Here is a 21,532-nt window from a genome sequence, read left to right on the forward strand (position 1 = left end):
GGGACGATGGACGGGGCCATGTGCCGTCAAATCTTGGGTGAGAAACTCCTTCCCTCAGCCAGGGCATTGAAAATGGGTCGTGGATGGGTATTCCAGCATGACAATGACCCAAAACACACGGCCAAGGCAACAAAGGAGTGGCTCAAGAAGAAGCACATTAAGGTCCTGGAGTGGCCTAGCCAGTCTCCAGACCTTAATCCCATAGAAAATCTGTGGAGGGAGCTGAAGGTTTGAGCTGCCAAACGTCAGCCTCGAAACCTTAATGACTTGGAGAAGATCTGCAAAGAGGAGTGGAACAAAATCCCTCCTGAGATGTGTGCAAACCTGGTGGCCAACTACAAGAAACGTCTGACCTCTGTGATTGCCAACAAGGGTTTTGCCACCAAGTGCTAAGTCATGTTTTGCAGAGGGGTCAAATACTTATTTCCCTCATTAAAATGCAAATCAATTCATTTTTGACATGCGTTTTTCTGGATTTTTGTTGTTGTTATTCTGTCTCTCACTGTTCAAATAAACCTACCGTTAAAATTTTAGACTGATCATGTCTTTGTCAGTGGGCAAACGTACAAAATCAGCAGGTGATCAAATACTTTTTCCCTCACTGTATGTGCCAAATGTCCTAGAAACAGAATGCATATACCAGCCTGTCAGAGGAGATCCAATGTCAAAGCTACATGCAATCAGGGGAGATCTGGTAAGACAAGGTTTATTGTATATTTGTCAACAACAGCTGTTGCACGATATCTAAGGAAGTCTCGAAGTTTTGCTCGCCTGAGGTAGAGTATCTCATGATAAGCTGTAGACCACACTATCTACCAAGAGAGTTTTCATCTATATTCTTCGTAGCTATCTATTTACCACCACAAACCGATGCTGGCACTAAGACCGCACTCAATTAACTGTATACGGCCATAAGCAAACAGGAAAACACTCATCCAGAGGCGGCGCTCCTAGTGGTCAGGGACTTTAATGCAGGGAAACTTACATCAGTTTTACCTCATTTCTATCAGCATATTAAATGTGCAACCAGAGGGAAAAAAACTCTACACCACCTTTACTCCACACACAGAGATGCGTACAAAGCTCTCCCTCGCCCTCCATTTGGCAAATCTGACCATAATTCTATCCTCCTGATTCCTGCTTACAAGCACAAACTAAAGCAAGAAGCACCAGTGACTCGGTCAATAAAAAAGTAGTCAGATGAAGCAAATGCTAAGCTACAGGACTGTTTTAATAGCACAGACTGGAATATGTTCCGGGATTCTTCCGATGGCATTGAGGAGTACACCACATCAGTCATTGGCTTCATCAATAAGTGCATCGATGACGTCGTCCCCACAGCGACTGTACGTACATACCCCAACCAGAAGCCATGGATTACAGGCAACATCCGCACTGAGCTAAAGGGTAGAGCTACCGCTTTCAAGGAGTGGAACTCTAACCCAGAAGCTTAGAAGAAATCCCGCTACGCCCTTCGACGAACCATCAAACAGACAAACCGTCAATACAGGACTAAGATCGAATCGTACTACACTGGCTCCGACGCTCGTCGGATGTGGCAGGGCTTGCAAACTATTACAGACTACAAAGGGAAGCACAGCTGCGAGCTGCCCAGTGACACGAGCCTACCAGACGAGCTAAATTACTTCTATGCTCGCTTCGAGGCAAGTAACACTGAAACATGCATAAGAGCATCAGCTGTTCCGGACGACTGTGTGATCACGCTCTCCGTAGCCAACGTGAGTAAGACCTTTAAACAGGTCAACATTCACAAGGACGCAGGGCCAGACGGATTACCAGGACGTGTACTCCGAACATGTGCTGACCTACTGGAAAGTGTTTTCACTGACGTTTTCAACAACTCCCTGTCTGATACCAACATGTTTCAAGCAGAACACCATAGTCCCTGTGCCCAATAACACTAAGGTAGCCTGCCTAAATGACTATCGACCCGTAGCACTCACGTCTGTAGCCATGAAGTGCTTTGAAAGGCTGGTCATGGCTCACATCAACACCATTATCCCAGAAACCCTAGACCCACTCCGATTTGCATACCGGCCCAACACATCCAGAGATGATGCAATCTCTATTGTGCTCCACACTGCCCCTTTCACACCTGGACAAAAGGAACACCTATGTGAGAATGCTATTCATTGACTACAGATCAGCGTTCAACACTTGTATCTGTACCTAGCTATAGGGATACGTTAATGAGAGAAGCTTCATTAGGGGCATTTGGGGCATAAGACATCACCTGTAGAGAAGACAACATTCTTGGAGATGAGTTTGTGGTCCACAATGGAGAACTGGGGGAGTTCTATTCTCTCCACCCCCGTCACAGCATTGTCACCTCCTCGCCAGTAGAACTCTATGTCATCAGTGGTGTACCCATCTGAGGAAGGGAGAGAGACAGGGCATTTTATGAAGAATATAGAAGGAAACTGCAAGTCAAAAATGTAATTCATGTGTATGTGTCTCGAAGATTATTAATTCAACATTAACACTTGTAGGCACACAATCATCAATAAGGCATACAAATAATGTGTTGATTGAATCATTACCATTGTAAATACTATATTGTAAACCTAAGATGTATGCCACGAATACACTCCCCTATGTATTTATTTGGACAGTGAAGATAAACATTTAATTTGGCTCTATACGCTAGTATTTTGGATTTAGATCACATTTCTTTATATGAGGTGGCGGTACAGAATAACACCTTTTATTTGGGGGTATTTTCATACATATCTGTTTTACCGTTTAGAAATGAAAGAATGTATCTCGTACCCCCATTTGAAGGTGTCATAAGTATTTGGCTAAATTCACTTATAAAGTATTACATTTAGTCAAACGTTTACTATTTGGACCCATTTTCCGAGCACAAAGTGACTACATCAGGTGTGTGACTCTACAAACTTGTTAGATGCATTTGCAGTTAATTTTGGTTTATGTTGTGCCCAATAGAAACTAATGGTAAGTAATATATCAGTGTCATTTTGGAGTCACTTTTATTGAAAATACGAATAGAACATGTTTCTGAACATGTCTACATTAATGTGGATGCTACCATGATTATGGATAATAAATATCATACCCCCCCAAAAAAGCTAACCTCCCCTGTTATTGGTAATGGTGAGAGGTTAACATGTCTTGGGGACATGAACTTTGTGCATCTGTAACTTTCTCACTCATCATTACTCATGATTCATTTATGATTATCCATAATCATGGTAGCATTCACATTAATGTAGAAGTATTCAGAAACATATTATATTCTTATTTACAATAAAAGTGACTCCAAGTTTACTCGGCTTCCTATTTCGCAACAAAGCCTCCTTCACTCATGCTGCCAAACATGCCCTCGTAAAACTGACTATCCTACTGATCCTTGACTTCGGCGATGTCATTTACAAAATAGCCTCCAACACTCTACTCAGCAAATTGGATGTAGTCTATCACAGTGCCATCCGTTTTGTCACTAAAGCCCCATATACTACCCACCATTGTGACCTGTACGCTCTCGTTGGCTGGCCCTCACTACATATACGTCGCCAAACCCACTGGCTCCAGGTCATCTATAAATCACTGCTAGGCAAATCCCTACCTTATCTTAGCTCATTGGTCAATATAGCAACACCCACCCGTAGTCTGCGCTCCAGCAGGTATATCTCACTGGCCATCCCCAAAGCCAACACCTCCTTTGGCCGCCATTCCTTCCAGTTCTCTGCTGCCAATGACTGGAATGAACTGCAAAAATCTCTGAAGCTGGAGACTCTTACTCCCTCACTAACTTTAAGCATCAGTTGTCAGAGCAGCTTACCGATCACTGCACCTGTACACAGCCCATCTGTACTTAGCCAATCCAACTACCTCATCCCCATACTGTTATTTATTTTGCTCATTTGCACCCCAGTATCTCTATTTGCACATCATCTTCGCACATCTATCACGCCTGTGTTAATAATACATTTTAATTATTTTGCACTATGGCCTATTTATTGCCTTACCTCCATAACTTACTACATTTGCACACACTGTATATAGATTTTCTATTGTGTTATTGACTGTACGTTTTGTTTACCCCATGTGTAACTCTGTGTTGTTGTTGTTTTTACCCCACTGCTTTGCTTTATCTTGGCCAGGTCGCAGTTGTAAATGAGAACTTGTTCTCAACTGGCTTACCTGGTTAAATAAAGGTGAAAAATAAAAATATATATATATAAAAGAAGCTGTCCAAATAAAACAACCAGAATACATAGTCAACTTACTACTACTGACCACAATGAGAAACAATAAATAGAATAGAGTAAAAATATTCATATAAAACAATGTTGTTTTACAGTGAAAAGAAAAACAGAAACAGTGCTCGCTCAACTAAAACTAGTACAGACACGAAGAGCCAGACAGTGCACTGCCGGCTATAAATGATTGAGCAACATCTTATAGAATCCTGGAGAAAGAAGTGATTTTCCATCAGACCATGAAACTGGGCCTTGCATAATCCACTGCCTGCCTGCCTGGGCCAATGCAGTTGTCAAGTCGGCTGACTCCAGGGCACTGTCTGTGCATGCATTGTAACAGAGAGGCAAGAGACAGGGTGAGTGATGTAGGATTCTGCACCACTCGAACACAAACAAATCACAGGGTTGTTTTTCTCTTTTCTCTCCCCTTATTAGAGTTACGTCAAAAGTGTTTCCTCCTCATAATGTCTGGTAATGAAAATGTGTGACTGTGTGTCTGTGTGCCTGCCATGTGTGTGTATGTTTGCGTGCCTGTATCTATGAACATGTATATGTACAGTTGAAGTCAGAAGTTTACATACACTTAGGTTGGAGTCATTAAAACTTGTTTTTCAACCACTCCACACATTTCTTGTTAACAAACTATAGTTTTGGCAAGTCGGTTAGGACATCTACTTTGTGCATGACACAAGTCATTTTTCCAACAATTGTTTCCAGACAGATTATTTCACTTATAATTCACTGTATCACAATTCCAGTGGGTCAGAAGTTTACATACACTAAATTGACTGTGCCTTTAAAGAGCTTGGAAAATTCCAGAAAATGATGTCATGGCTTTAGAAGCTTCTGATAGGACTAATTGACATAATTTGAGTCAATTGGAGGTGTCCTGTGGATGTATTTCAAGGCCTACCTTCAAACTCAGTGCCTCTTTGCTTGACATCATGGGAAAATCAAAATAAATCAGCCTAGATCTCAGAAGAAAAATTGTAGACCTCCACAAGTCTGGTTCATCCTTGGGAGCAATTTCCAAATGCCTGAAGGTACCACGTTCATCTGTACAAACAATAGTACACAAGTATAAACACCATGGGATCAAGCAGCCGTCATACCGCTCAGGAAGGAGACGCGTTCTATCTCCTAGAGATGAACGTACTTTGGTGAGTAAAGTGCAAATCAATCCCAGAACAACAGCAAAGGACATTGTGAAGATGCTGGAGGAAACCGGTACAAAAGTATCTATATCCACAGTAAAATGAGTCCTATATATATATAACCTGAAAGGCCGCTCAACAAGGAAGAAGCCACTGCTCCAAAACCGCAATAAAAAAGCCAGACTATGGTTTGCAACTGCACTGCTCTGATGAAAAAAAATAGAACTGTTTGGCCATTATGACCATTGTTATGTTTGGAGGAAAAGGTGGTAGCTTGCAAGCCGAAGAACACCATCCTAACCTTGAAGCACGGGGGTGGCAGCATCATGCTGTGGGGGTGCTTTGCTGTAGGAGGGACTGGTGCACTTCACAAAATAGATGGCATCATGAGCAAGGAAAATTATGTGGATATATTGAAGCAACATCTAAAGACATCAGTCAGGAAGTTAAAGCTTGGTCACAAATGGGTCTTCCAAATGGACAATGACCCCAAGTATTCTTCCAAAGTTGTGGCAAAATGGCTTAAGGACAACAAAGTCAAGGTATTGGAGCGGCCATCACAAAGCCCTGACCTCAATCCTATAGGAAATTTGTGGGCAGAACGGAAAAAGCGTGTGCGAGCAAGGAGGCCTACAAACCTGACTCAGTTACACCAGCTCTGTCTGGAGGAATGGGCCAAAATTCACCCAACTTATTGTGGGAACTTGTGGAAGGCTAACCGAAACGTTTGACCCAAGTTAAAGAATTTAAAGGCAATGCTACCAAATACTAATTGAGTGTATGTAAACGTCTGACCCACTGGGAATGTGATTTAAGAAATGAAAGCTGAAATAAATAATTCTCTCTACTATTGTTCTGACATTTCATATTCTTAAAATAAAGTGGTGATCCTAACTGACCTAAGACAGGGAATTTTTACTAGGATTAAATGTCAGGAATTGTGAAAAACTGAGTTTAAATGTATTTGGCTAAGGTGTATGTTAACTTCCGACTTCAACTGTATGTGTGAGAGTGTGGTGTGTGTGGTGTGAGCGAGCGGGTAGACCGCGGGGCTGACTGATCTTTGACAGGATTATTCAGGAACTCTCCCACTGCCTCATTGATTAGTCCCATGCAGGCATTCCCTCTCTCTTCCTCCTCTCTCCTCTCCTCCCTCGGCTTGCTCCTTATAATTACTACTGGTGACCTATTTAGATGCTACAAATAATTAAGTCACTCTCTCTGCAACTGGTTTTATCATATTATGTTCAGACTGTGTTTTAATTTCTGGATCATCCTAAACAAAAAAAATGGATTGGTGCTCATATCCCACAATGTGTGAGCTTTAAAACGACAGATTACTACACGATGGTATGGGTTTAATTGGAAACATGTGGGATAGGCTATTCCTAAGAGGCTGTTAAGAGCTATTTGCATTTAGAACACATCATTTCGTTATGTAATAAAGCATACACAAGTGAACACGTAGTATGAAATCAAAGTTAATTTGCAATAACCAATGCGATATTATCATAGAGCCTACACGATAAACATCCTTTCATCCCTTGCTATAGAGATGTCTAGATCTGGCCGTTGCTTGGTTGGTTGGGCTTATCTGATCCACCTAACTCCATTGTTTCTATGTCATTGAGCCTGACTTTGCTAATTATATTTTGCCTTTATTTGCTGTCATAGCTCTTACATCACTGCATTTGGCTTGGATGGATCCCAATTCAGAATCGGTGGTGTACAATAACTGAAGGGAGGAAATGGGGGAGAGAGGAGAGGGGGAGAGGAGAAAACTCCCTGCCTTTCTACATAGGCTCGGTCTTCCTTGTGCAGTGGAATGCTCCAGACCCAATCCAAGAATTAAACCATGTCCTTGGTTAACTGCTGATTGCCCCTTTAACTGGAGTGCACAGGAAATTCAGAATCAAAATCCAAAACAACTGATGCATATTCCCCCTACATGTGCTTGGGAGGCTCTTCTTAAACATGACTAAAATTAATGTTTGATACCTATGTTCAAAGCTACTTTAATCTTATTCCTGGTGTCCAATTAAAAGCTTGGGTCTAAAGTATGACAGTGTGCAGTGAGCTATCTATCTTCAGCTCAGCAGGTTGGTAAACGTGCAGGAGCAGCAACGGGAACATCTAGGGCACGAAATAAACCCCAGTGTACAAACTGTTCAAACCCCAGAGGACATTTGTGGTTTCTAAAATAGGATGTGATAGCAATGCTGCTCTATACGTTGCGCACCGCTGGTGCAGAAAATGTAACTATTGCTTGGTGGAATGTTGATATGATCATTTCATTGTGACAACACTGACAACAGCGTAAAATCACCATAATAATGTGGCATCTCAACTTTCGCCAAGACATCTTAGAAAGAAAAACAGCAAGTATGTGCAGATATAAGGCTGGTCTACTTGTGGTATTATCCGCTCAAATACAAAACATGTTCTCCAAAATGGTACACAGGTGCAATTTAATCTCTCTTTCTCTCAAAATAGGTCAAATGAATACCTCAATATTGTCAGAGAAAAAAGTATGGTTGTCTGGACCATGATTACAGTTGAAGTCGGAAGTTTACATACACCTTAGCCAAATACATTTAAACTCAGTTTTTCACAATTCCTGACATTTAATCCTAGTAAAAATCCCCTGTCTTAGGTCAGTTAGGATCACCACTTTATTTTAAGAATGTGAAATGTCAGAATAATAGTAGAGAGAATATTTCTTTCATCACATTCCCAGTGGGTCAGAAGTTCACATACACTCAATTAGTATTTGGTAGCATTGCCTTTAAATTGTTTAACTTGGGTCAAACATTTCGGGTAGCCTTCCACAAGCTTCCCACAATAAGTTGGGTGAATTTTGGCCAATTCCTCCTGACAGAGCTGGTGTAACTGAGTCAGGTTTGTAGGCCTCCTTGCTCGCACATGCTTTTTCAGTTCTGCCCACACATTTTCTATAGGATTGAGGTCAGGGCTTTGTGATGGCCACTCCAATACCTTGACTTTGTCGTCCTTAAGACATTTTTCTACAACTTTGGAAGTATGTTTGGGGTCATTGTTCATTTGGAAGACCCATTTGCGACCAAGCTTTAACTTCCTGACTGATGTCTTGAGATGTTGCTTCAATATATCCACATCATTTTCCTTCCTCATGATGCCATCTATTTTGTGAAGTGCACCAGTCCCTCCTGCAGCAAAGCACCCACACAGCATGATGCTGCCACCCTCGTGCTTCACGGTTGGGATGGTGTTCTTCGGCTTGCAAGCCACCCCCTTTTTCCTCCAAACATAATGATAGTCATTATGGCCAAACAGTTCTATTTTTGTTTCATCAGACCAGAGGACATTTCTCCAAAAAGTACGATCTTTGTCCCAATGTGCAGTTGCAAACCGTAGTCTGGCTTTTTTTATGGCGGTTTTGGAGCAGTGGCTTCTTCCTTGCTGAGCGGCCTTTCAAGTTATGTCGATATAGGACTCGTTTTACTGTGGATATAGATACTTTTGTACCTGTTTCCTCCAGCATCTTCACAAGGTCCTTTGCTGTTGTTCTGGGATTGATTTGCACTTTTCGCACCAAAGTACGTTCATCTCTAGGAGACAGAACGCGTCTCCTTCCTGAGCGGTATGACGGCTGTGTGGTCCCATGGTGTTTATACTTGCATACTATTGTTTGTACAGATGAACATGGTACCTTCAGGCGTTTGGAAATTTCTCAGACTTTTGGAGGTCTACAATTTTTCTTCTGAGGTCTTGGCTGATTTATTTTGATTTTCCCATTATGTCAAGCAAAGAGGCACTGAGTCTGAAGGTAGGCCTTGAAATACATCCACAGGTACACCTCCAATTGACTCAAATGATGTCAATTAGCCTATCAGAAGCTTCTAAAGCCATGACATCATTTTCTGGAATTTTCCAAGCTGTTTAAAGGCACAGTCAACTTAGTGTATGTAAACTTCTGACCCAATGGAATTGTGATACAGTGAATTATAAGTGAAATAATCTGTCTGTAAACAATTGTTGGAAAAAGTGCTTGTGTCATGCACAAAGTAGACGCCCTAACCGACTTGCCAAAACTATAGTTTGTTAACAAGAAATGTGTGGAGTGGTTGAAAAACAAGTTTTAATGACTCCAACCTAAGTGTATGTAAACTTCCGACTTCAACTGTACATATTGATATTCATAGACTTATTTTAGAAAAAGGAGTGCAGAAAGAAGCAAGATGTAATCGAATGTACTGCGCCTACATTTGGCACTGGCAGCTCGATTTATACAGTGTAGTAGTCCATACAGTATGCTTTACTATCATAGGTCTGTGTATGTACTATATAATGTAAATACTATAACATGTCTATATGACTATAGGAGTTTAACATTGATAAATAGGGCCGGCTGTAGCCTTTTGGGGACCCTAACATGCTGACCATTCTGCACGCTAAAACAGAACTTGGTTCTATTTGTGACGCTTGACGCGCTGCAAGTCCCACCTCTCCCATCTCCTCATTGGTTTTTAGGAGCATACACCCACCTGGGTGATTGAAATACGAACTGAGGTCAATTCACACCCTGATCTGTGTTACCTGACTTTGTGATTGCCTCCACCCCCCTCCAGGTGTCGCCCATCTTCCCCATTATCCCCAGTGTATTTATAACTGTGTTCTCTGTTTGTCTGTTGCCAGTTCGTTTTGTTTTCGTCAAGCCTACCAGCGGTTTTCCCCTTGCTCATGTATTTCTCAATTTCCAGTTTTCTAGTTTTCCCGGTTTTGACCATTCTGCCTGCCCCGACCCTGAGCCTGCCTGCCGTTCTGCACCTTGTCACACCACCCTGGATTATTGACCTCTGCCTGCCCTGACCCTGAGACTGCCTGCCGTTCTGTACCTTTTGGACTCTGATCTGGATTACTGACCTCTGCCTGCCCTTGAACTGTCGTTTGCCTGCCCCCTGTTTTTATAATAAACTTTTGTTACTTCGACACTGTCTGCATCTGGGTCTTCTCCTGAAATGTGACAGTACGAACTGGCCATAACTGACCCAGCAGACTCGTACCATTAGCAAAGGTCTGTGTATGTACTATACTATGTAACTACTATAACATGTCTATATGACTGTAGGAGTTTGACATTGTTGAACAGGGCTGGCTCTAGCCTTTTGGGGACCCTAACATGCTGCGTCGCGTGCGCGAGCGTTGCAAAATAAATGTACACATACATGTTATTCAATCATTGCACCCACACTGCTCGCGCGTCTCAACGAGCGTCTGCGTATCCAGGCGCTAAAATAGAACTTGGTTCTATTTGTGACGCTTGACGCGCTGCAAGTCCCGCCTCTCTCATCTCCTCATTGGTTTTTACGAGCATATACCCACGTGGGTGTTTGAAAGATGAACTGAGGTCCACACTCCAGTCCAGTTGGTGGTGGTATTGCACCTTAAATTGGTTGCCAACTGCCATATAAACTCCAAAGAAGAAGAAGAAGAAGCCATTACTAGAAATAAACTCTGTTTACACTTTTATCTGTGGATTAATTGTCGGAGTAGAGGACCTTGTGCATTTCAGGTAAAATAACAACCCAATGTTTATATCCCAGGACAAATTAGCTAGGAACAGCAAGCTACCTTGCTAAATTGACAAATGTTTAATGCTTTTCAACCTGTCTCCAAATTAATATAGTTGGTTTAGAGCGGTCTGGTCAGCATGTAAGCAAGATTCGTTTTTTTTTGCACTGACTCTCTTGCACTGGCTCTCTGCACACTCCCTGGACTCTACCCACACACTTGCACATACTACACTGACACTCCAACACAAACACACACATACACACATACACTACATACGCTCACACACACAAAACATACACACACATGCATATTGATGCCACACACACACACACACACACATTGTGGGGATGTTTTTCAGCGGCAGGAATGGGAGACTAGTCAGGATCGAGGCAAAGATGAACGGAGCAAAGTACAGAGAGATCCTTGATGAAAACCTGCTTTAGAGCGCTAAGGACCTCAGACTGGGGCGAAGGTTCACCTTCCAACAGGACAACGACCCTAAGCACACAGCCAAGACAATGCAGGAGTGGCTTCGGGACAAGTCTCTGAATGTCCTTGAGTGGCCCAGCCAGAGCCCTGACTTGAACCCAATCGAACATCTCTGGAGAGACCTGAAAATAGCTGGTCCATCCCAGAAATGTTAAGAAAATTGAAGCTCATTTACCTGCATTTCTATACAATTTAAAAACTCTAAACTGCTATTTGGAGAACAGCAAAAATGAGCCCAGCCATTATCACATTGGTTGCTATAGCTTCATTCACCTCAGTCGATCTACAAACACATAACCTATTAGCTATACAATTAGCCGCCACATATTAACTCAGCACAGGGATTAAAACCTATAATTAAATACGCACAGAGGGATCTGTTAGCATAAAAATTATTTTATTAACAAAACTTCAAAGTGTTTCCTTTCAAATGGTATCAAGAATATGCATATCCTTGCTTCAGGTCCTGAGCTACAGGCAGTTAGATTTGGGTATGTCATTTTAGGCGAAAATGGAAAAAAAGGGTCAGATCCTTAAGAGGTTAAAAGCTAATTTCCTACAATTTTACACATTTTGCCATGGATTATGCCATGTTAAAATGATATCTGAGTGAGAGTAACTAACAAAATCAATAGGGGCCCCTTGGAGGTCAGGGCCCCTGGGCACATGCCCTGCGTGCCTGGTCGGTAATTCGGCCATGATTACTACAACTTTAGATAGCTGGCTTGACTAACTAGACTCATTTACCAATCACATTTTTTTTACTGACATGGGCTAATTGAGTGACTGTCAGTGAGTGACATATAACAAGAGGAAAACTGCTGATGCACAACCAATTTTCGAAATTGCACCTTGTGTATTCTACTATTCTAACTTTCAACAGTAAGTTGAGACCCCGGCTGATAATACTGAGGTCCGGACCCCGGTGTCCTCATATGTAGCTACGGCCCTGGCTGTATGTAATAACACTGCAGACAGAGGAGCTACGGTACCAAATCTGCATCGTATTTCACATTTCCACACCCACTTCCTAGGGGACTTCTAATTGTGATTTACAACATGCCCTTTAAGTATATTTTGGTTCTGTTCCTTCCCCCGTATTCTGTTTCATTTAATAGGCAGCAGACCTTTACAAGTTACAAAACAAGAACATTTCAATATTATTGATATGCTATTATCACTGCTTTCTATGGTAATTGAATAATTATAATAAAGGAATGAACTTCTGAAAAAAAGATGAAGCAGATGAAGCCTCATGTTTTTCTACTTTCATTAGGGAGAGGCGCATTACATATTCACTCCACACAGTTGATGTTGCGCTCGGCAATAAGTCAGCCATTAAAATGAAGGAGTAGGCTTTGTGTTTGAGAGCTGAAGTGTTCTGTGAGGCATGTACACTCCCCTTCGCTCTCTGTCCCTGGCTGTTATGCCTTCAGCTACTGAGCCATGTCTGAACAGCAGTTGAACAGGACCGCACTGGAACTAACATTTGCCTCCACAGAACTAAACTTTCGACAAAGGCAAAACAGGTCCCAATTAGATTTCATTAGGTCATTTTTGTTCACTGTATTCCTAATACGGAGAAACAATGGATGCACAATGTTCATTGGTTCTGTCAAGATAAAGGTCAACATCATTAGAATAATGCAAACGTAGTGCTGTTGCCCCATGCTCTCGCATTGCGTGACCTTTCAAATTGCAGCCATAAGATGAGAAATCTAATAAAAAACGTTGATATGCTGTTTGGGAACTGAAGTGATTCAGCAAGAACAAAATAGCCTACTCACTAACACACACTGGAAACAAGGAATTAATTGAAGAGTGGAAGATAATAATAGATAGTTTTTGATTGAAACGTTTGTTTTCTATTTTGATTTATTAATGTGATAAATGTGAATGACTAAATGGGAGGTATTAGGGTAATGAAAGGCCATAAAGCATTTACCAAGCTGTTGAGAAAGGAATAAACTCTTCAAAAAGCAGCATTTACAGTAGAACTTGGCCTCCAAATGAACCGCCTTGTTTGGCTTCATTTCTTGCACAGCATTGTTATGCGGAAATCCCTGAATTGCTGAAGTGATGCAAAATAGTATACTGTCAAATCTGCTGACAGGAAACACTGTTAATTTCCCCTCATGGGGCCGCATTTACTGTACATCAACACATTCTTACAGAAATGGTTCATGTCCATGAGTGGTTTCAATGTTTGAGATATTATTGTGTTATAGTAACTGACTTGAGATTGTATGTCTTACACTTTGTGGATTCCTTATATGTACAGTTCTAGTACAGAGCATTGTTTTGGCACATGCTGTTTCCCATTTATGCCAAATAAAATACAATTGAATTGAATTGAAACCGAGAAATATAGAAACTCACAGCTCTCTATCTCCAATGTGCAGTTTTGCTCATCCAGTGGATATCGTCTCAGGTCCATCATACACGCTGCTGTAGTGGTGATCCTGAAGAGAAGGGGAGAAAAAAATACATTGTCAAGAGTCTGTACAGACCAAGGAGGTCACATTGATGATTCAAGTGGTACTCAGCACTGCCGATGGGATCCTAACTTCTCTCTGTAATTGCTTAAGTGCAGCTTTAGGTCCAAGACCGATTAGTATGAAGACACTTGCCTCCAATCAAAATATCAATCAGTATCTGGGGCCTGGGTCTAGCAGATAACTACATCCTAGAAGCAAGGGCACATATTGGAGGTTCTTCATAATATATTGCTCTCATACTATATATTGTCAGTGTACAGATAAAGTTAATAGTATGATGAAGTCGACGATAACCATGAGCTGATATTGATCCCCAGTTAAATCAACGTTGGATAAATCTCTAGATTATCTCAACCTTATTTAGCAGCTATAACACTACAGCAGCACATAGACAATTCAAATAAAGAGCTAACTCATTTTCAAAGTCTCCCAGACACATGACCAAGAAAGACAAACACAAAAGAACGGTTATTTACCAGCAATGGGTAAATAATCTTGTTCTGCGAACCAGCCCGTCTACAGTGGTGTATTAATAGGACAGGTGAGCAAGACTACAGCTGCACGCGAGTAAATATTAACTTTTTATCTAGCCTGCTCTCATCATACAGTATGATGTCAGATAAATAAGCACTACATGACTACAGAAACACTAAACAAGCCATACGTGATTCTGCATCAGTAGGTGCAGCCCATGGGCCCAATGATTAAAAGGCCAAACCTAATCCTTTTCCTAAAGGTAGCATTCTTTAAATAATCCCACTGTGCACGCTCCAGGTTCCCCCTACCTGAGAGGTGAATCACACTCTAGCTCGCTGCAGGGAAACCAGGCAAACCAGGCCAACCAGGCCAACCAGGATAGCTACTGATAACAGTCCCACACTGCACTAAATCACTCGGTGACATATTGTAACCTCTGGATACTGCTACACTACATTTGTAGGATCTTCACATAGATTGGGGAACTCCAATTCTGGTCCTGAGGAGCTGGGTGTGCAGGCTTTTATTCCAGCCCATTACTAAACTAAGCCAATTCAAAATAGCAACAATTGTGGTCTTCAGTCAGGACCATGATTAGCTGAATCAGGTGGGTTACGGAAGGGCTGCAATAAAGCTCTGACAACCAGAATTTCTTCAGGACCAGATGGAGAGCTCTGACGTTGTCGGATCATAAGCGACCTTGTGGTCTAACCTATGAGGCAATGTTGAAAGGAACAGGTTGAGAGCTCAAGTTCCTCTGTGTCCACATCACTAAGTAATTAACATGGTCCACACACACCAACACAGTCGTGAAGAAGGCATGACAACACCTCTTCCCCTTCAGGAAGCTGAAAAGATTTGGCATGGGCCCTCAGATCCTCAAAAAGTTATACAGCTGCACCATTGAGAGCATATTGACTGGCTGCATCACCGTTTGGTATGGCAACTGCTTGGCATCTGACTGCAAGGCGCTACAGAGGGTAGTGCGTACGGCCCAGTACATCACTGGGGCCGAGGTCCCTACCATTCAGAACCTCTATACCAGGCGGTGTCAGAGGAAGGCCCTAAAGATTGTCAAAGACTCCAGCCACCCAAATCATGGACTGTTGTCTCTCCTATCGCACGGCAAGCAGTACAGATCCATCAAGTCTGGAACCAACAGGACCCTGAACAGCATCTACCCCCAAGCCATAAGACTGCTAAATAGTTAACCAAATAGCTGCCCGGACTATCTGCATTCACCCTTTTTGCACTAACTCTTTTGACTCATTACATACAGTACACTGCTGGTACTGTTTATTATCTATCCTGTTGCCTAGTCACTTTACCCTTATGTACATATCTACCTCAATTACAGTACCTCGTACCCCTGCATATCGTCTCGGTACTGGTAACCCGTGTATATAGCCCAGTTATCGTTAATCTTGTTATAATTTTTTCAATTATTTTCTCTGCGTTGTTGGGAAGGGCCCAAAAGTAAGCATTTCACTGTTAGTCTATACCTGTTGTTTACCAAAAGCATGTGACAAATAACATTTGATTTGATTTGAAAGGGAATATATCAAAAAAATTACCTTAACACATCAAACACGTTGAGATTAATCGTCAGTACTATCCAGCATCCTTGGGACGTCCCTACCCTAAACCCTAACCTTAACCACCTGTTGCTCCCCTCCGGCGCTCTGATTCGCCAGTCTACTGAGCCACCGGTCTGAGCGCACCACCTCGGCAACACCGGAATGGAAACCTAACGCACCCCAATCACCTCTAGCGCAGACCGGTGACGGAGGACTGAGACCATGCATTGACTACAGGGGGCTGAACGCAGTCACCACCATGTACCGGTACCCCCTCCCTCTGGTTCCGTCAGCCATCGAGCAGCTACGAGGGGCCCGATACTTTACCAAGTTGGACCTGAGGAGTGCCTACAACCTGATCTGAAACTGGGAAGGAGACGAGTGGAAGACGGCATTCAGCACTACCTCAGGCCACTGTGAATACTGCGTCATGCCCTACGGCCTCGCCAAAGCACCTTCTGTGTTCCAGTCCTTCGTCAATGACGTGTTCTGGGACACGCTGAGTAGACAGGTGAGGTGATGGTATACATCGACGATATCCTGATCTACTCGGCTACGTTCGAGGAGCACGTCAGGGACGTCCGAGCTGTCCTACTCCGCCTCCAGGAACACAGCCTGTTGGTGAAGGGGGAGAAATGCGAATTCCACCAACAGGCCATCTCCTTCCTGAGATACAGGATCAGTCCTCAGGGGGTGTTCATGGAAGGAGTGAAGACTGACGCTGCTTTCAAGAGGCCTCATCATCTCTTCACCACCCCTATTTAGCCCTGGACTGTTCTGTATTTTGTTGTGTATGATTGTTTAGCGTCGTGTCGTTTACTCTCTTTGTTATTCCCTTTCTCATTATTAAGTAAACCTTGACCTCGTTAAGTCCTGCGTCTGCGTCCTGCCTCTTCGTATATCAGTACTCGTCACAAGGTCATAGGTGAGAGCTTACTGTATACATTCATTTCGGAAAGTATTCAGACCCCTTGACTTTTTCCACATTTCGTTACGATACAGCCTTATTCTAAAACGGATTAAATGCTACACACAATACCCCATAATGACAGGTTTTTAGAAATCTTTGCAAATGTAAATATAAAACAGAAATACCTTATTTACGTAAGTATTCAGACCCTTTGCTATGAGACTCAAAATTGAGCTCAGGTGCATCCTGTTTCCATTGATCATCCTTGAGATGTTTCTTCAACTTGATTGGAGTCCACCTGTGGTATATTCAATTGATTGGACATTATTTGGATAAGCACACACCTGTCTATATAAGGTCCCACAGTTGAAAGTGCATGTCAGAGCAAAAACCAAGCCTTGAGGTCGAAGGAATTATCCGTAGAGCTCCGAGACAGGATTGTGTCGAGGCACAGATCTGGGGAAGGGTATCAAAACATTTCTGCAGCATTGAAGGTACCCAAGAACACAGTGGCCTCCATCATTCTTAAATGGAAGAAGTTTGGAACAACCAAGACTCTTCCTACAGCTGGCCACCCGGCGCCTCCCAAGTGGCGCATTGGTCAAACGTACTGCATAAAAGTGCTAGCTGTGCCACTAGAGAACCTGGTTCGAGTCCAGGCTCTGTCACAGCCAGCCGCGACCGGGAGACCCATGGGGCGGCGTACAATTGGCCCAGCGTCGTCCAGGTTAGGGGAAGGTTTGGCCGTCAGGGATGTTCTTGTCCCATTGCGCACTAGTGACTCCTGTGGCGGGCCGGGCGCAGTGCACGCTGACACAGTCGCCAGGTGTACGATGGTTCCTCTGACACATTGGTGCGGCTGGCTTCCGTATTAAGCGGGCATTGTGTCAAGAAGCAGTGCGGCTCAGTTGGGTTGTGTTTCGGAGGACGCACGGCTCTCGACCTTCGCCTCTCCCGAGTCCGTACAGGAGTTGCAGCGATGGGACAAGACCGTAACTACCAATTGGTTACCACGAAATTCGGGAGAAAAGGGAGTAAAAAAAAAAGTTGATATACATTAGAAAAATCTAAATCCCCAAAAAAGAGCTGGCTACCCGGCCAAACTGAGCAATCGGGGGAGAAGGGCCTTGGTCAGGGACGTGACCAAGAACCCAATGGTCATTCTGACAGAGTTCTAATGTGGAGATGGGTAATGTGGAGATGGGAGAACCTTCCAGAAGGACAACCATCTCTGCAGCACTCCACCAATCAGGCCTTTATGGTAGAGTGGCCAGATGGAAGCCACTCCTCAGTAAAAGGCACATGACAGCCCGCTTGGAGTTTGCCAAAAGGCACCTAAAAGACTATCAGACCATGAGAAACAAGATTATCTGGTCTGATGAAACCAAGATTGAGCTCTTTGGCCTGAATCCCAAGTGTCACGTCTGGGGGAAACCTGGCACCATCCCTACGGTGAAGGATGGTGGTGGCAGCATCATGCTGTGGGGATGTTTTTCATCGGCAGGGACTGGGAGACTAGTCAGGATCGGGGGAAAGATGATCAAAGTACAGAGAGATCCTTAATGAAAACCTGCTCCAGCAAGCTCAGGAACTCAGACTGGGGCGAAGGTTCACCTTCCAACAGGACAATGACCCTAAACACACAGCCAAGACAATGCAGGAGTGGCTTCGGGACAAGTCTCTGAATGTCCTTGAGTGGCCCATCCAGAGCCTGGACTTGAACCCGGTCTAACATATCTGGAGAGACCTTAAAATAGCTGTGCAGTGACGGTCCCCATTCAACCTGACAGAGCTTGAGAGGATCTATAGAGAAGAATGGGAGAAACTCCCCAATTACAGGTGTGCCAAGCTTGTAGCTCATACCAAAGAAGACTCTAGGCTGTAATCGCTGCCAAAGGTGCTTCAACAAAGTACTGAGTAAAGGGTCTGAATTAGGGGTGTAACGATTCGTTTGAACAACGATTCGATTTGTATCACGATTCGTGGTTGTCGATACGATTCAAGGACGATATTGGTTCATTTAGAACGATACGATCCGAAACGATTCAGTGACTTGAAATCCTTTCAGTAACCTTTTAGCCAAAAATTCAACCAGTGTGACTGAAATAAATACCTGGATACTGGACAGTGCAGGTGAAGTTTCCTAGATTCCTGTTTCTTGTAAGGACCGCAATGGTGGCTTGATAATTTCTCGCTCGTCGGCTTCTCCTCTGTCGTCCGTCATGTTATGTTTTGTTGTCTTGGCGCCTTTGCGCTGCTGCTGGCGCGATGACGTCACGGATAGGCAGACTGAATCGAGTAATGTTTAAAGCCTTTATTATTAAAAGTGCTAAGAAAAAACATCCATATAAAGTCTGACGTGCTTAAATCCAATGGGTTATTTCCTAGTATCGATACAATCGATTTATTACATTTTAAAACGATGTTAGATCGATATATGTTGTCCAAAAGGCCAACTCGCCGAGCACAGATCGATGTAGTTGGATCATAGGAATATAAATTGATACATCGATGTAGTAGATGGATCGTTACACCCCTAGTCTGAATACTTATGTAAATGTGATATTTCAGTTTTTTATTGTTAAAACATTTGCATACATTTCTGAAAACCTGTTTTTGCTTTGTCATTATGGGGTATTGATGAGAAGAAAAAAACAATTTAATCAATTTTAGAATAAGGCCGTAACTTAACAAAATGTGGAAAAAGTCAAGGGGTCTGAATACTTTCCGAGTGCACTGTATATGTAAAAGGGTAGGCCTAAGCATTCAAGCTAGTAATTGTAAAATCTCTGGCTTACAGTTGTCCATCTCTCATATTCTCATTGACACAGAGCCCACTAACAAGGCATAGATATCAGGAGAGAAGAGATGAGGGTGATGATGAGAGGCGGTTTGGGAGTATTCAGCTCCGAGTCTTTTTATCTCGTAAAGTTCTTAGCTGCCAGAATCAGTTGAGTGGGAAGAGTGCCTTATGTCAGGGTTTCCCAAACTCTGTCCTGTGGCCCCTCCTGGGTGCATGTTTTGGTTTTTGCCCTAGCACTACACAGCTGATTCAAATAACCAACTCATCATCAAGCTTTTATTGTTTGAATTTGTAGTGTTAAAAAGAAAAAGAAAACAAATAAAAAACTCTACGTGCCAGGGGGGGCCCCAGGACCAATTAATATAACCCTGGAAGTCTACTGGCACAACTCAACAGGAACAAAAGAAAATGGATGATGTGAATACTTGCAAAAAACTATTTGAGATCTCAAAATCAACTTCTCGTGACCTCTAGTCAGTGTTGTGAAGAGAACATAATGACTGTGGCAATTAACTCGAAAAACAGAGCTGCATCGTAGAAAATACTAAAAAATGGTTCTTTGCAAATGTGCAGCCTATTGCAAAAACTGTCTAAAGTGCTTTTTAAATATGTACTACCGTTATCTTAACCAAATTATTAACATACCTGTCCATTTCTTCTCCTGCAGTGTTCATTATCATCAGCATTAAAGCTCACTCAGGAAAAAATGACTAATGGAAATCATATAATCCTGGAGTGGAATGGATCTAGTTATAGACTCTGGCACATCCTGATATAACCCCAGGTGCCAAACAGCCATTAAACCTGAACACTATAATTATTTTTGCCAGATACTGGCATAAAGATCAATACGTGTGCAGATGACAACTCCAGGGTTATTTTATAGCAGCTTAAATTAACATTCCCAAAGGTAGAAAGATGCACAAAGCTGACCTCAATGAAATTATGTTGAACCAACATGGGATATACGTTGAATTGACATCTTTGCCCAGTGAGTTCCTTCCCCCTCATCCCAGTGGGCAAAAATAGGCAAAACTGGTTGACATGACTGTCATTTCAACCAGTTTCTTATTGTGAAGACATCATTTCAACCAGTTTTGCCCGCTGAGATGTTTAGCACTCTAGTCTGATCACATAAACAAACTCACATTTCCTCCAGTCTGTTTTTGTGTTTGGGCGTTTTGCACACACTCCTATTTGTAAGCTAAATGTTCTTTTAGAAAACACAATGCACTCAAAACACATTTTATGGGCTTTTATGGGTCTGAATACTAGGCCGCCTTTGTTTTTTGTAACTTTGGAGAGTTGTGAAACATTTATGCAAGGTCTTGTGTGACCCAAGGGGGACAGGGCACCTTTAAAACCAAATGACTCTCTGTCTGCATTTACTGGGGCTTTAAAGGGCACACACTGAACTGTAACACCTGTATCAGAAACACTGGGAGAGCTATTGAGTGCCGACTTTTTATATTCGTCAAAGAGGTCTGCCATAGATGACCCCAATACTATTTTCAACAGCAACATAATTCTACATTCTGTATGTAAGACAGAATGATTACTTTACCTATTCCTATGGTCCAGAGTTTTTCTTAATCAGGTTGCGAGGTCAGGAAAAACTCCTAACCTGAACAAAGTCAATCATCCACACAGAGGGCAGAGCAGTCTTTATCATACTGGAACTGGTTCGATACTGTAATACCAGTCATGAGTGAATAGATAAGGTCAGTGTAGCCATCAGGCAGGAGCAGGAACAGAAGGGGCTGATAGATCATGAGTAATAGGGAGCCACTCTCCCTGGCTCTGGTCTTGTGTGAGAAGAGAAGCTGG

General features: G+C 42.7%; 1 protein-coding gene across 3 annotated transcripts in view; it reads right to left on the bottom strand.

Annotated features, from left to right (window-relative positions):
• LOC311135549 (gamma-aminobutyric acid receptor subunit beta-2) overlaps window positions 1–21,532 on the bottom strand; it is a gene marked incomplete at both ends in the record, with an annotated part of 78,202 nt that overhangs the window by 18,016 nt on the left and 38,654 nt on the right. For all 3 annotated transcript variants that reach the window (XM_084169559.1, XM_084169561.1, XM_084169560.1), the window contains 2 exons: window positions 2,255–2,392; window positions 13,820–13,902. In XM_084169559.1, coding sequence (XP_084025685.1) covers window positions 2,255–2,392; window positions 13,820–13,902 — 221 coding nt within the window. The remainder of the gene's footprint in view (window positions 1–2,254; window positions 2,393–13,819; window positions 13,903–21,532) is intronic.

The sequence above is a fragment of the Coregonus lavaretus genome (assembly GCF_964263955.1).
Source record: "Coregonus lavaretus genome assembly, chromosome: 10".
Lineage (NCBI taxonomy): Eukaryota > Metazoa > Chordata > Actinopteri > Salmoniformes > Salmonidae > Coregonus > Coregonus lavaretus.